General features: G+C 38.0%; 1 protein-coding gene across 1 annotated transcript; it reads left to right on the top strand.

The window, feature by feature from the left end:
• Positions 1 to 9,707: 9,707 nt before the first annotated feature.
• LOC139850551 (uncharacterized protein At2g39795, mitochondrial-like) lies at positions 9,708 to 11,661 on the top strand. The gene is made up of 3 exons (XM_071840116.1): positions 9,708 to 10,044; positions 10,610 to 10,941; positions 11,342 to 11,661. The coding sequence occupies exons 1-3, from the start codon at positions 9,811 to 9,813 to the stop codon at positions 11,499 to 11,501; spliced, it is 726 nt and encodes a 241-aa protein (XP_071696217.1). The 5' UTR covers positions 9,708 to 9,810; the 3' UTR covers positions 11,502 to 11,661.
• The last annotated feature ends 455 nt before the right edge of the window (positions 11,662 to 12,116 follow it).

Below are 12,116 nucleotides of genomic sequence, written 5' to 3'. Positions count from 1 at the left end.
CTTTCCGAACTCGTTATGGTAGTTATGAATTCCTTATCATGCCATTTGGTCTCACTAACGCACCGGCGGTGTTCATGGATCTTAGCGTGTGCAAACTGTATCTCGACAAATTCGTCATCGTGTTCATCGATGATATTTTGGTCTATTCTAAAAACGAAGAAGAACACGAGGAACATCTCCGACTTGTGCTTGAACTTTTAAGACAAGAACGACTCTATGCCAAATTCTCCAAGTGTGAATTTTGGTTGAAGGAAGTTTAATTTCTTGGTCATGTTGTAAGTGATCAAGGTATTAAAGTTGATCCATCAAAAATCGAAGCCATTAGTAAATGGGAAACTCCTACTACTCCTACTCACATTCGTTAATTCTTGGGTCTCGCCGGATACTATCGTAGATTCATCAAGGATTTCTCTTTGGTTGCTCGTCCTCTAACCGCGTTAACTCACAAGGGAAAGAAATTCGTTTGGGCGACCGAACAAGAATCTGCATTTCAAATCTAGAAAACGAAGCTAACCACCGCTCCTATCTTGTCACTTCCCGAAGTCAACGATGATTTTGTTGTGTATTGCGACGCCTCGAAACATGGTTTTGGGTGTGTGTTGATGCAACGAACGAAAGTCATTTCTTATGCTTCTCAACAACTCAAAATTCATGAACGAAACTACACGACACATGATCTCGAACTCGGAGCCGTTGTCTTTGCATTTATAATGTGGAGACACTATCTTTATGGAACCAAGAGTACCATCTTCACCGATCACAAAAGTCTTCAACACATCTTTGATCAAAAGCAACTAAACATGAGACAATGACGGTGGATTGAAACTTTAAACGATTATGATTGTGAGCTTCGCTACCATCCCGGAAAGGCAAACGTAGTGGCCGATGCCTTAAGTCAAAAAGAAAGAGCGGTGCCTCTTCATGTCCGAGCCTTAAACATCACCATCCACACAAACCTTAATAGCCAAATTCGAGTAGCCCAAGATGAGGCTCTCAAGGATGAAAATGTTTCACACGAGCTCTTGAATATTCTCGTCTCTCGATTCGAAATTAGGGAGACCGGACTCCGATATTTCGCCAGAAGGATTTGGGTGCCTAGATATGGGGACCATAAGTCACGATACTCGATTCACCCCAGTGCCAATAAGATGTACCACGACCTTAAAGAACAATATTGGTGGCCGAACATCAAAAGCGACGTAGCTACTTATGTTGCCAAGTGTTTGACATGTTTCAAAGTCAAAGCCGAACACCAAAGATCGTCCGGGTTACTTCAACAACCCGAAATCCCGCAATGGAAGTGGGAAAGAATAACGATGGACTTCATCACCAAGTTACCAAAGACAACGGGCGGTTATGATACCATTTGGGTTATTGTTAACCGTCTCACCAAATCCGCACACTTTCTCGCCATGAAGGAGACCAACAAAATGGAGAAACTTGCACAACTTTACATCAAGGAGATCATAGCCCGGCATGGTGTACCTTTATCGATTATCTCCGACCGAGATGGCTGTTTTGTTTCTAGATTTTGGTGTACCTTGCAAGAAGCGTTGGGAACGCGTTTAGACATGAGCACCGCATATCACCCTCAAACCGATGGACAAAGCGAACGCACAATTCAAACCTTGGAGGACATGTTACGAGCTTGCGTGGTTGATTTTGGAAAAGCTTGGGACAAGCACTTACCTCTCGCCGAGTTTTCTTACAACAATAGTTATCACGCGAGTATTAAAGTCGCGCCTTTTGAAGCGCTATATGGCCAAAAATGTCGTTCACCTCTTTGTTGGGCCGAGGTAGGCGACGTGCAAATCACCGGACCCAAAGTCATTCATGAAACCACCGAGAAGATCGTACAAATTCGAGATAGGTTTCGGACGGCCCGGAGTCATCAAAAGTGCTATACCGACAAAAGAAGCAACGACCTCGAATTTCAAGTCGGTGACCGAGTAATGTTAAAAGTCGCGCCTTGGAAAGGTGTAATCTGTTTTGGGAAATGCGGGAAGCTAAATCCAAGGTATATTGGTCCTTTCGAAATCTTGGAGCGTATTGCAACCGTTGCTTATCGTTTAGATCTTCCGCCTCAATTGAGCTCCATTCATCCTACCTTCCATGTATCTAACTTGAAAAAGTGTCTTGCCGAACCCGATATCGTCATCCCTCTCGAGGAACTTACTATTGATGACAAACTTCATTTTGTGGAGGAACCCGTTGAAATTGTCGACACCTCCGTCAAGACATTGAAACAAAGCCGAATTCCGATTGTTAAAGTCCATTGGAACGCCAAAAGAGGACCCGTGTTTACTTGGGAAAGGCAAGATCAAATGCAAAGGAAATACCCTCATCTATTCCCGGTTCCGGAAACGCAAGATTCCGAGGAAGAAACAACGACTACTACGCCTATTTAAATTTCGGGACGAAATTTCTTTTAAGGAGTAGGTAATGTAACATCCCGCCTTTTTCCGTTTACTTTTCTGTTTAACTATTTAAATTCCGTTATATGTTTATAACATCTCCCGTTGATACGCGTTTTAAAAATATCTCGTTTAGGTAATTCACGCACCCGCAACCGAACTCGAGGGACTAGTTTCGCCAAAGATCCAAAGAGGTGACTAGCATTTGACTAGTCAACCCCACCTCCTTTCTTTTTCATTTTCATTTTCCTTTTCTTTCACTACTTCTCCATTTTCTTTCAATTATCCATTTCAAATAATCATCATCTAAATCCAAGCTAGCGGGTGTCTTGCAAAACAAATTACATATTTGGAATCCTTGCAACTTCCTCTTCGATTCCATACCGATTTCATCAAGTTTGGGTAACTTTCTAAAATCACTAGATTTTGTGTTCTTGATGTTTTTAACTTATAAAGTTGTTAATTAGCGTCTATGGCTCAAGTCTAACATGAATATATGATTTATATGTTCGATTTTGTTATTTGAAGTAACTAGCATGAACATAAACTTTGGTGTGTTTGATTTGGTGATTTGGTTGTTTGGATGATGTTAAATGTTATAAATGCATGTATTAAATGTGTTCCAAACATCACTAGCTTCGATTTGATGTGTAGGTTGTTTTAGAAAACTTCATAAACATGATTAGTGATTTTGATGTTATTGGTTAGGGTTTGATAGAATTGAATGTGAACATTTAATGTATTGAATGGCATGAATTGTTGTTAGTAAGTAGTTTGTTGTATTGTATGCTTGATTACCTACGAAACAACGCGTTATATGGATGCATTTAATTCCCGAATCCTATTTTGTGGATTTATGAACTTGAGCATTTATGGTGAACATTAATTGATCATTTATTTTGGAAATCCGATTGTTACAAATGATGTTTTTGGTTGGTGAAATGTATTTAGTTATGTTCTTTGTCAAATTACCTTTCTAACGATATAAGATACGAGTTCTAAGTGTTTACGGTTTGTGTATTACGTTTGTTTGAATTTTGGGTTGAGACTTAGAAAACTGAAACTGGCCAGGTACCAGCTCGCGTGTTATGTCGCGGCGCGGCCAGTCTTTGTCGCGGCGCGACATAAGGCGTGTCCAGCCTCTGACCACCTTGTCAATTATATGAAAAATGTTTGGCACGCTATGGACCTCCGATTCACATGTAACTTATTCTAACATGCTTATATATGAATAAAAACCTCAGAAAAATAGTTTGGAACCCGACCCGAACGTGTTGACTTTTTCGTGACTTTGATCGACCAAAGTTTGACTTTTTGTCAAACTTAACCAAATGATTATGCAATCTTTCTAACTTGTTTCTATACTTTTATCTTGCATGAAACCTGGACAATTTGATTCATATGCTACTTAATTGAGTCGTAACGAGCCATAGGACTAATTGAACATCTTTGACCTATCGCGTTTACCGATATTGATACGACCTATTTGTTTAGGTCAAGACTAGCATTGTTCTTTGCACACGTTACTTTGTGAAGTACTTTTCATACGTGAACTCAAGGTGAGATCATAGTCTCATCTTTCAAACAACTTTTATGCTTTAAACTATGGGATGAGAAACATATACGTATCATGCTTTTACACTTTGAACACAAGTACGAAAACGAACATTCCACGTACGGGTTTGAAAAAAAAGCCTCAATTCAATTATCATTAGTTACACTTGCAGGGTGTAAACGTGAACTTATATTATGTGATCACATGGGCTTGACGAGCCTCATTCGGACGGTTCGCTACCGTTAGCGGATGAAATATATTTTCGGGTCTAGTGTATGTTCTAACACTACGCAAAGGGTGCAAAACAGTTAAGTTTGATAATTGGGTGCTCGCGAAACAAATAACAACTTTGGAATGCAAATGATTTTGATAATCATATTATATTAAATCTTGTGGTTCCAATGCAACGTTTACTAAAACACCTATGATTTCACCAACGTTTTCGTTGACAGTTTTCTATATGTTTTCTCAGGTCCTTGAACGCTACTTGATACATGCTTCCGCACTCTTTTTGATACTTGCTTGGATGTCGAGTATACATGCATAGTTGGAGCGTCTTTTGACTACTTTAAATTGTGTCGCATAGGTTTCATTCGTACGTTAAACATTGTAATGTAACTAGTCTTTTGAACTACATTTGTAAACTTGAAACATCCTTTTACTTATGAACTGAATGCGACATATTTTGGTCAAACGTCATGTTAAAGACTTATGACCACGTAACGGGACCTAAGTAGTCGGCGCCGTCAAACATGATTTGGTTGGGTCGCTACAATCTTCTCCTTCCTCCTCTTGATTAGATGCTTCTGCGTCAGAAGGAAGAGATAAATTTTCATGCCCAGGCTCTTCAAGAATATCTGTGGGGATGCTCCCAGTGATATTGTAGAGCGGTGTTGCTCAGCGGATGAATCTGAAAGGACAACTACAAACAGATAAACAAATATAGCAAGCTTATACGAAAATAATACATGCGTAATAAATAAATACTGCAAATACATAATCACTTACTCGCTTCTCGTTCAGAAAGAGACCGCAATCGTCTTTTGCGTGGAGTGGGGGCACTTTCGGCAACTTTCCGCTTACCGCGGTCTTCCCCACCAGAAATAAAGCATGTATGGATGATTGGCTCATCAATAGGAACAATCTCGCCGTCGCCATTTTTTAAGCGACGAGCAGGACTGATCCTACTAATATCTGTCGACCTCATGATTAGGTCAAGAGTAATCACTGCGACAATCAATTGTATAAGGTTATGCGAAGAATAAGCATAAGTATATTATATTAATACATTGAGAAGAGTATAAGCGAAATACCATTATTTGCCTGGTCGACCAAAAGAGCGTCATAGTCGCTCCATGGCCATTGAATTGAGACGCTGCCAATGTACAGCGGTACATTTGAATATGCTCACAGAATTAGGCCCGCATTCTTGAGTGTATTGAGAATGTCATTCTCAAGATCATCAAGTATAGGCTTCTCATTGAGAGTGGGATCAAGGTCTGTACACCATCTTCTTGGTATATCACTATCCACATAGGCGGTGTCGTTAATGTAAAAGAAAGAACTGCGCCAGTTGCCAATTGAGTCTTTTGGCGATGTCATTGTGCCAAGTTTGCTGCGAAATGAAAACCATCCCACATCGTATAGCACCAGGCTATTGCATGTGCGAAACACATTTAACAGCGGTTGTTTGTTGTTGGCATTGCAAAACATCTCAAACAAAACAATTTTATTAATCGTGTTTGGATGAAGTTGCGCCATGGCAATCTTATAATACTCGCAGACACTGCGGAAAAATTGAGTAAGCAGAAATCGTAGGTTGCCTTGAGAGATGGCAGCCTCGTAAACGGAAATCATCCCCTTAGGGGGGGTATCAGCTCGTTGTTCTGCTGCAGGTGCGGTAGGAACAAACTGTGCAAGTGGAGGGTACCACTCCTGTAGGGTTTGGAGTTTTGCTTCCGTCATATAGGAAACAAAACCTCCAAGAGTATGCATAGATGAAGAAGATGCCATTTGTAGTAAGAAAAATAAAACGGATGTTGAATTGAAGAAATTAGAGGTTGAATTGAGTAATTGCAAGGAACGAGTGTGATCAGATGAATTTGATTGAACGCGTAATTGTGAGAGAAAGCGTAAAGTTTTTATGAGGGTTATCCAGCTATTTATAATTAGAATTAGGGCAAGTAAGTTGGAAAGGCAATGATTACATTTAAACGGCTAAAATTACCACAACGTGTAAACGGTAATTTTCTAGCCGTTACAGCGTATTGATTTGACAGAATTGCGAAAGTTACCGTTGTGTTTACGCGTTAAGTCTATTAAAAACAACGGTAATACATTGGTGGTAAAAATTATAAAGTAATACTCGCGAATAAATTTTAAGGGAGCACTTCTTTATTTTTAGAGTTTATCATGATACATTTGCTTCGCAAAAATATATCATAATAAACTGGGGGGACTTGATCATATACATGGCATTGTATATGTGTGTTTTATTTGCTAAAGGCCAAAAGAAGAATTACGAGAACTCTAAAGCTAAGCTATGCAATATTTGCTGAAAATAAAGTACAGCAGTCATGTTTCCGCATTAATAAGGGACTGCGGTTTAATCGGCTGAGTTTTCGCGGACGGTTAGGTGATTCGCAGACCGCGGATATCTCAAATACTATAAATAGGGAGCTTGGCCTCTCATTTATAGGTGGTTGATTCTCTGCCATTTGCCTAAGCCTTTGTGATTTCCACTTGTGATCTTGCCCAAGGGATTTTTACATCGCGCAAAGGTGAATTATGCTAATTAACAATCAAGACCGGGTCAGGGTGGTTGATCACTTGATAGTTAAAGTGAAAGACGATCATCGGGGCCCAAAATAATCATCAAACACTCCATCCTCAATCATAATCTCATTGCACTCAATCCGTAATTAAGTAACATCATTAATTAAGGATTGATCAATACGTATCTTTAATGTAGACGGAAGATGACATGTATCAAACAAATCTAGCCATTCCGTCCACGAGCTACACATAGGGATTTCGAGGTCAACCCAAACCTTTATCCTTCTCCATAGATTAGTCGCAAGTAAACTCTCGAATAGAAGGTGAATGAGCGATTCAATGTGGCAATGGCAAATGACGCACCTAATAACTTCAATATCTATACCTCTCAAAGAAAATTTAAGTCTTGTCGGAGACCAGTTCCATGCTACTCTCCATATGGAAATGTTCACCTTTCTAGGAATTCCTTTTACTAAGCTAGTTGGATTATCGACTGAAGGGAGAACCAATTCATCAAAATGCAATCGGGTACATGAAACTTGGTAGCGGTTTACTTTAAGTGGCTAATTTGGTGCATGATCGTTGATATCGGCTAAAAAGTCACGTTTTCACCCCGGTATTAAGGCCCAAAAACAAGAAAGATTCAAACTTTGTTAGCAAAATACCCACTTCGTCGGTTAGAATTAAAGAACAAGTAATTACGAAGACGGTGAAAAAAGAATCAAGAGAATCGGAGCTAAAACGAAGATTCTAGAGCGAAAACGGTGAAAGACAAGAAAACAAGTTACGATCCAGGAAAATCAGGCTGACCAGGCCAGCAAACGGTCTGCCATACGGCTTGCCAAACGGCCTGCCAGTATGACAAATGGCCTTCCAAATGGTCAGATCAAACGGGCTCGATAAACGACTTGCCTTAGCAAACAGCCTCCAAAAACGGCCTGCCAAACGGCCTGCCAGCCGTTTGCAGGCAAAAATCTTGTTTATTTAAAGGGTCTTTGTCATTCATTCCAACACACACTTCAATTCACTTCTTTCTCTCTCTTGTATAATATTAGTCATACTCTCAAGGCCTTCGACTCCGTACGGAAAACCTAGTACCCGGAGAAGAACGCCGAAGATTGTATTAGGAGCGGTCTGGAGTCTTGAAGTTGTCACTTTTGTATTTGGAACTCGTTTAATCTACTGGTGCTTCTATCCCTTATATTTATATAATGTCTTCTATCATTATGTTATGTGATATTGTTGCCATGATTAGCGAGTAGTTATCTTTAGTGTAAGCTATGATGTAAACAGTTATAATGCCGAAATAATATTATGGTTTGTGTATGCTGTTGAAATGCTTTCCGATTATTCTTTAAACTCAATCGCTTTTCCAACTAATAGAACGTAGTTATTGGCTTTGTTATTGGAAAGTCGCGAACCCCGATTCAGAGTACATTATCTTTGTCACCCCTTGGTAAGAGAAGTTTATCGGATACAACGTAAGATCGACTGCGGCACACCGGTTGTAGTAAGTCTATCAAGCTTTGGATTCCGACCGAGGACTCTTTCGTAGTGAAACATCTGACTAGACCCTTAGTACATTTTTGGTCCCAAACCATGCTAGTGTAGTCACCAAGCATATAAACTTCGTACGTGCACGCTGAAGCACAGCGGTTGTTGTAAGATGTACCTCTGCTAAGTAAGGCCATGGAACCCGGTCAGTGTTGATTAGTACACTGCACCATAACGTGGTCTCAAGCATTGTACCCCGTTTGAGGGATTCTTAGTTAATTAAGGAACTGTTTGTTTAGACACATAAAGGATTGGACCGTTAGGATAACCGAACGTGTTCATGGAAGTCAGCTTGACTTGACCATGATGTTCTTTATGGTTGAACTCTTTTTAAGGGCTTAACTATCTTTTAAAACCAATCATTAAAGAAAGCATTGAAACACATCACGTCTCTCGGATATGGTAAACCATGTATTTATTATGCTTAAGAAAGTTTAGACCATTGTGGAATGTTAATACGTCACCCAACCGAGTCGCTCAATTGGATGAGCCGTCTGAACGTGTATGCCTGTAATCAGACTGCACGGGTGTCGGGGGTAAGGGACGTTGCTGTCTATTCAGAATCTTCAAGCCTAACGCAGTACCCAGTGACATGTCTTATGATAGGGACGTTTAGGACCAGTGTAATGAATACAAGGCCTCTGCCTATTCATGAGCCAACATTCCATAATCTCGGCAGAATAACTGATGAAGTCATAGTATGCACTCACTTTAACTTTATTTGAATTACGAACTTTATCGCATTTACTTTATCTGTCTTATAAATTAGAAAATTTCAAAATTAAGTAACCACTACTCCTCCCTAACTATCTTAGGCTTAAATATAGGTTCGATTCTACTGATATTTCAAAAATACGACTCTAGGTCATATTTTCCTTACTCATATTAAGGAGTAGTACGATTTAGGCTCCGCTAAATATAAATTTAAAACAGTACCTTCCCCCTTGGGTGGTTGATCCTGGCGCGCTGCGGCCCGACGACACCGCGCGAATGAAAACCGTCCGTTTCGGCCATATCAATCGTACCTTTATTTGATTTGGGGTTGAGTTTTTTCGCGTCTAATAAGTTCGATTTTAGATATAGATAGAGTGTTTTTGTATTTCACTAAATTCAAGCCTTTCCGTTTTAATATCCATATATGCTATGTTTATTTTTCATCATTCTATAAAAAAATCTTTGTATATAGTTATTGATGTTTTTTTTTCTTTTTTGAAAAAAACAACATTACCCGATGGTTTTATTACACCTCAAAAGTTTTTTCATATACATTACCCGTACTACATAAACGATCCCTATAGTTTATTCAGTTTTAATTTTTCTCCCTCAAGAACTTTATTATATGCACGTTTAATCCAGAAAAATATAACATCATATGCAATGGTACTTTGTCGTCAAGATTAACAGTTCAAACCTAAAGAATCGCTAAAGAGCGAAAACCCTACAAAACCTGCAAACGCAATTTACAGTTAATCGAAGACACGTAGTAGTAACTAAAACCCTAGGTAGGAGAATATGATTCAAACCTCAAAAAGGTCCATTCTTTCTCTAATTACCAAAACCCTAACCGTTCCCAAAATCCACCAACCGTTTCAAACTAACAGAATCGTTTCAAAATACCACCAAACCAATTTATTTTCAGCTTCAGCTCTTCAACACAACAACAATAAGTCACCATTTGAATCGAATCTTGTTCGTATGCTTACAAATGAGATCGAATTCGAGTCAGATTACGCCCCTCCTCATCAGGTTTGCTATATTTTATTAACATTATTATTATTGTTGTTGTTTATAGTTTATTTCCCTTTCTTGTAACAATTAGCGAAATCCTGTTTAGAAAATATTGAGAAAGGAATTAACTTAATGAAATCATACATCTTGATGTAGAAATGTAGTATAAAATGTATATGCACCCATAAAACTATTACTGTATTTATTATTTTATTTTATTATAAATAACAAATAAGAAGACAAAGTAGAACAAGTATGTGAATTTTGATTAATTGATAAGTGATAATTGATTATAGTTATTACTTGTATTTTAAATTATATGTAGCAAACATTGCTACCTTGTCAATTTTCTTTATTATTACCCAGTTACTTCTTTCTGCAAATGTTTTGATATTACTTAACTGATTCTTGTTGTTATAAATTTAACTGAATGATGGCATGATACTTATGTGTCAATAAAAACATAATATACAAATCTCTGAACATTATTTATATCACATGTTAAATGATATGTACTCTTCTAAAAGTAATTATTTTCGGGAAATATACTGTACATGATGTTTGTTATGCTGATGAACTGCAGCCTGACAAAATATTTAATGCGTTTATGGTGGAAGATAGACCCGGGGAGCAGTTTGTTACCTTGAGGGGAAGGTCTACAATTAACGAAAATATTAAAATTGAAGCTACAATGTTTGATGGTTATGCTATTGTATCTCCTAACTCGAGGGGTGAAGAAACTGAGCCCAATACCCAACTTCACATCAGCTTATTAGTTGATATATCAAAGGGTGAAGGAGGTGACATGCTGGAATTTGTGTGCTCGGCTTGGCCAGAACGTTTTGAAATTCAGAAAGTATATGTAATTGGGCCTGATCGAACATTTACTCTGCCCTATATGGGTCCCGATTTCAGGTAAATATGTTATGTTCTGCTTTATTTGTGCGTTTAGCTTAGTATTTAGATATTTTGTGAAAATTCAGTCCCGTCTTGGAATGTATCATTAATACACGTTCCAAATCTTTTGTTATATTCTTTGGCATAATCTATAGTTACCATCATCATAATTTATATACGGGAGATGATATCTCCAAATTCAATTTTGATAGATCCACATATATTTGGTGCTTTCTTCCCAAAGTACCCTTAGAAAAATATCAAAATCTGTGTAGTTATCATTTAAGGGTATTTAAGTACTTTTAGTTGGATTTATCAAAAATGCAATTGGATATATCACTACCCTATATATACTGGTAGTTATCCTATTTTGTCCCATTTTGGACTTTTGAAAGTTTAAATATTGCGTCTCTTTCAGGGTCTTGAACAAGAGGTTTCAAATGGCACTGTATGATTTCCTAAATGCAAGGGGAGTAAACGATGATCTCTCTATTTTCTTACATCGTTATGTGTGGAACAAGGATAAAAAGGAACATATTCAAAGCTTGAAGCTCCTTAAATCTTACGTTGAGGGTTAAGCATTTCCACTATTTTTATCAATCAGTATAACTACTGAATTCTTTTGTTTGGAAGACGATGCATAACTATAGCAGTTTTGTTAGTGTAGCATGTGGTAGAGTAGCTATGGGTTCAAGACAGAAGTTTGGCCTATATTCATTCCATTTATATCAGCTATTTTTACCAGACTGAAGTATTTATTGCCCATCATTTGAGCATATATGTTGAGATTTTACTCATGCGTTTAGTGTTAACTTTAAATTAAATGGTGTTTATATTACAAAATATAAGAACCGTACTCCACCGATCTTCAAGTGAGATATGATATTAATTATACTATATTGGTTAGTAAGTCCTCGCATTATTATAAAAATGGGTTCGATTAAAGGTAAAGTGTAAATAGGAATGTGCATTAAGCACATCTGGTTGGCATTATTTGGATAGACTTGTCCATCTGAAACTGATGTGCCCCCATAGCCGCTAAACTTCTGCAACCAATTGAACAAAATGTTTGTAATAAAGATTAACTGATCCACTATTTACTTATTTCTAATAAGATAGGACCAAAAGAAAGTCAAGTAAAATCAATAATAACTGTCAGTACTACTTATTAATGCACGTTACCTTTATTATAA

Source organism: Rutidosis leptorrhynchoides, chromosome 5, assembly GCF_046630445.1.
Source record: "Rutidosis leptorrhynchoides isolate AG116_Rl617_1_P2 chromosome 5, CSIRO_AGI_Rlap_v1, whole genome shotgun sequence".
NCBI lineage: Eukaryota > Viridiplantae > Streptophyta > Magnoliopsida > Asterales > Asteraceae > Rutidosis > Rutidosis leptorrhynchoides.
Note: the sequence above shows the minus strand (reverse complement) of the source record. Positions and strands in the feature narration are given on the sequence as shown.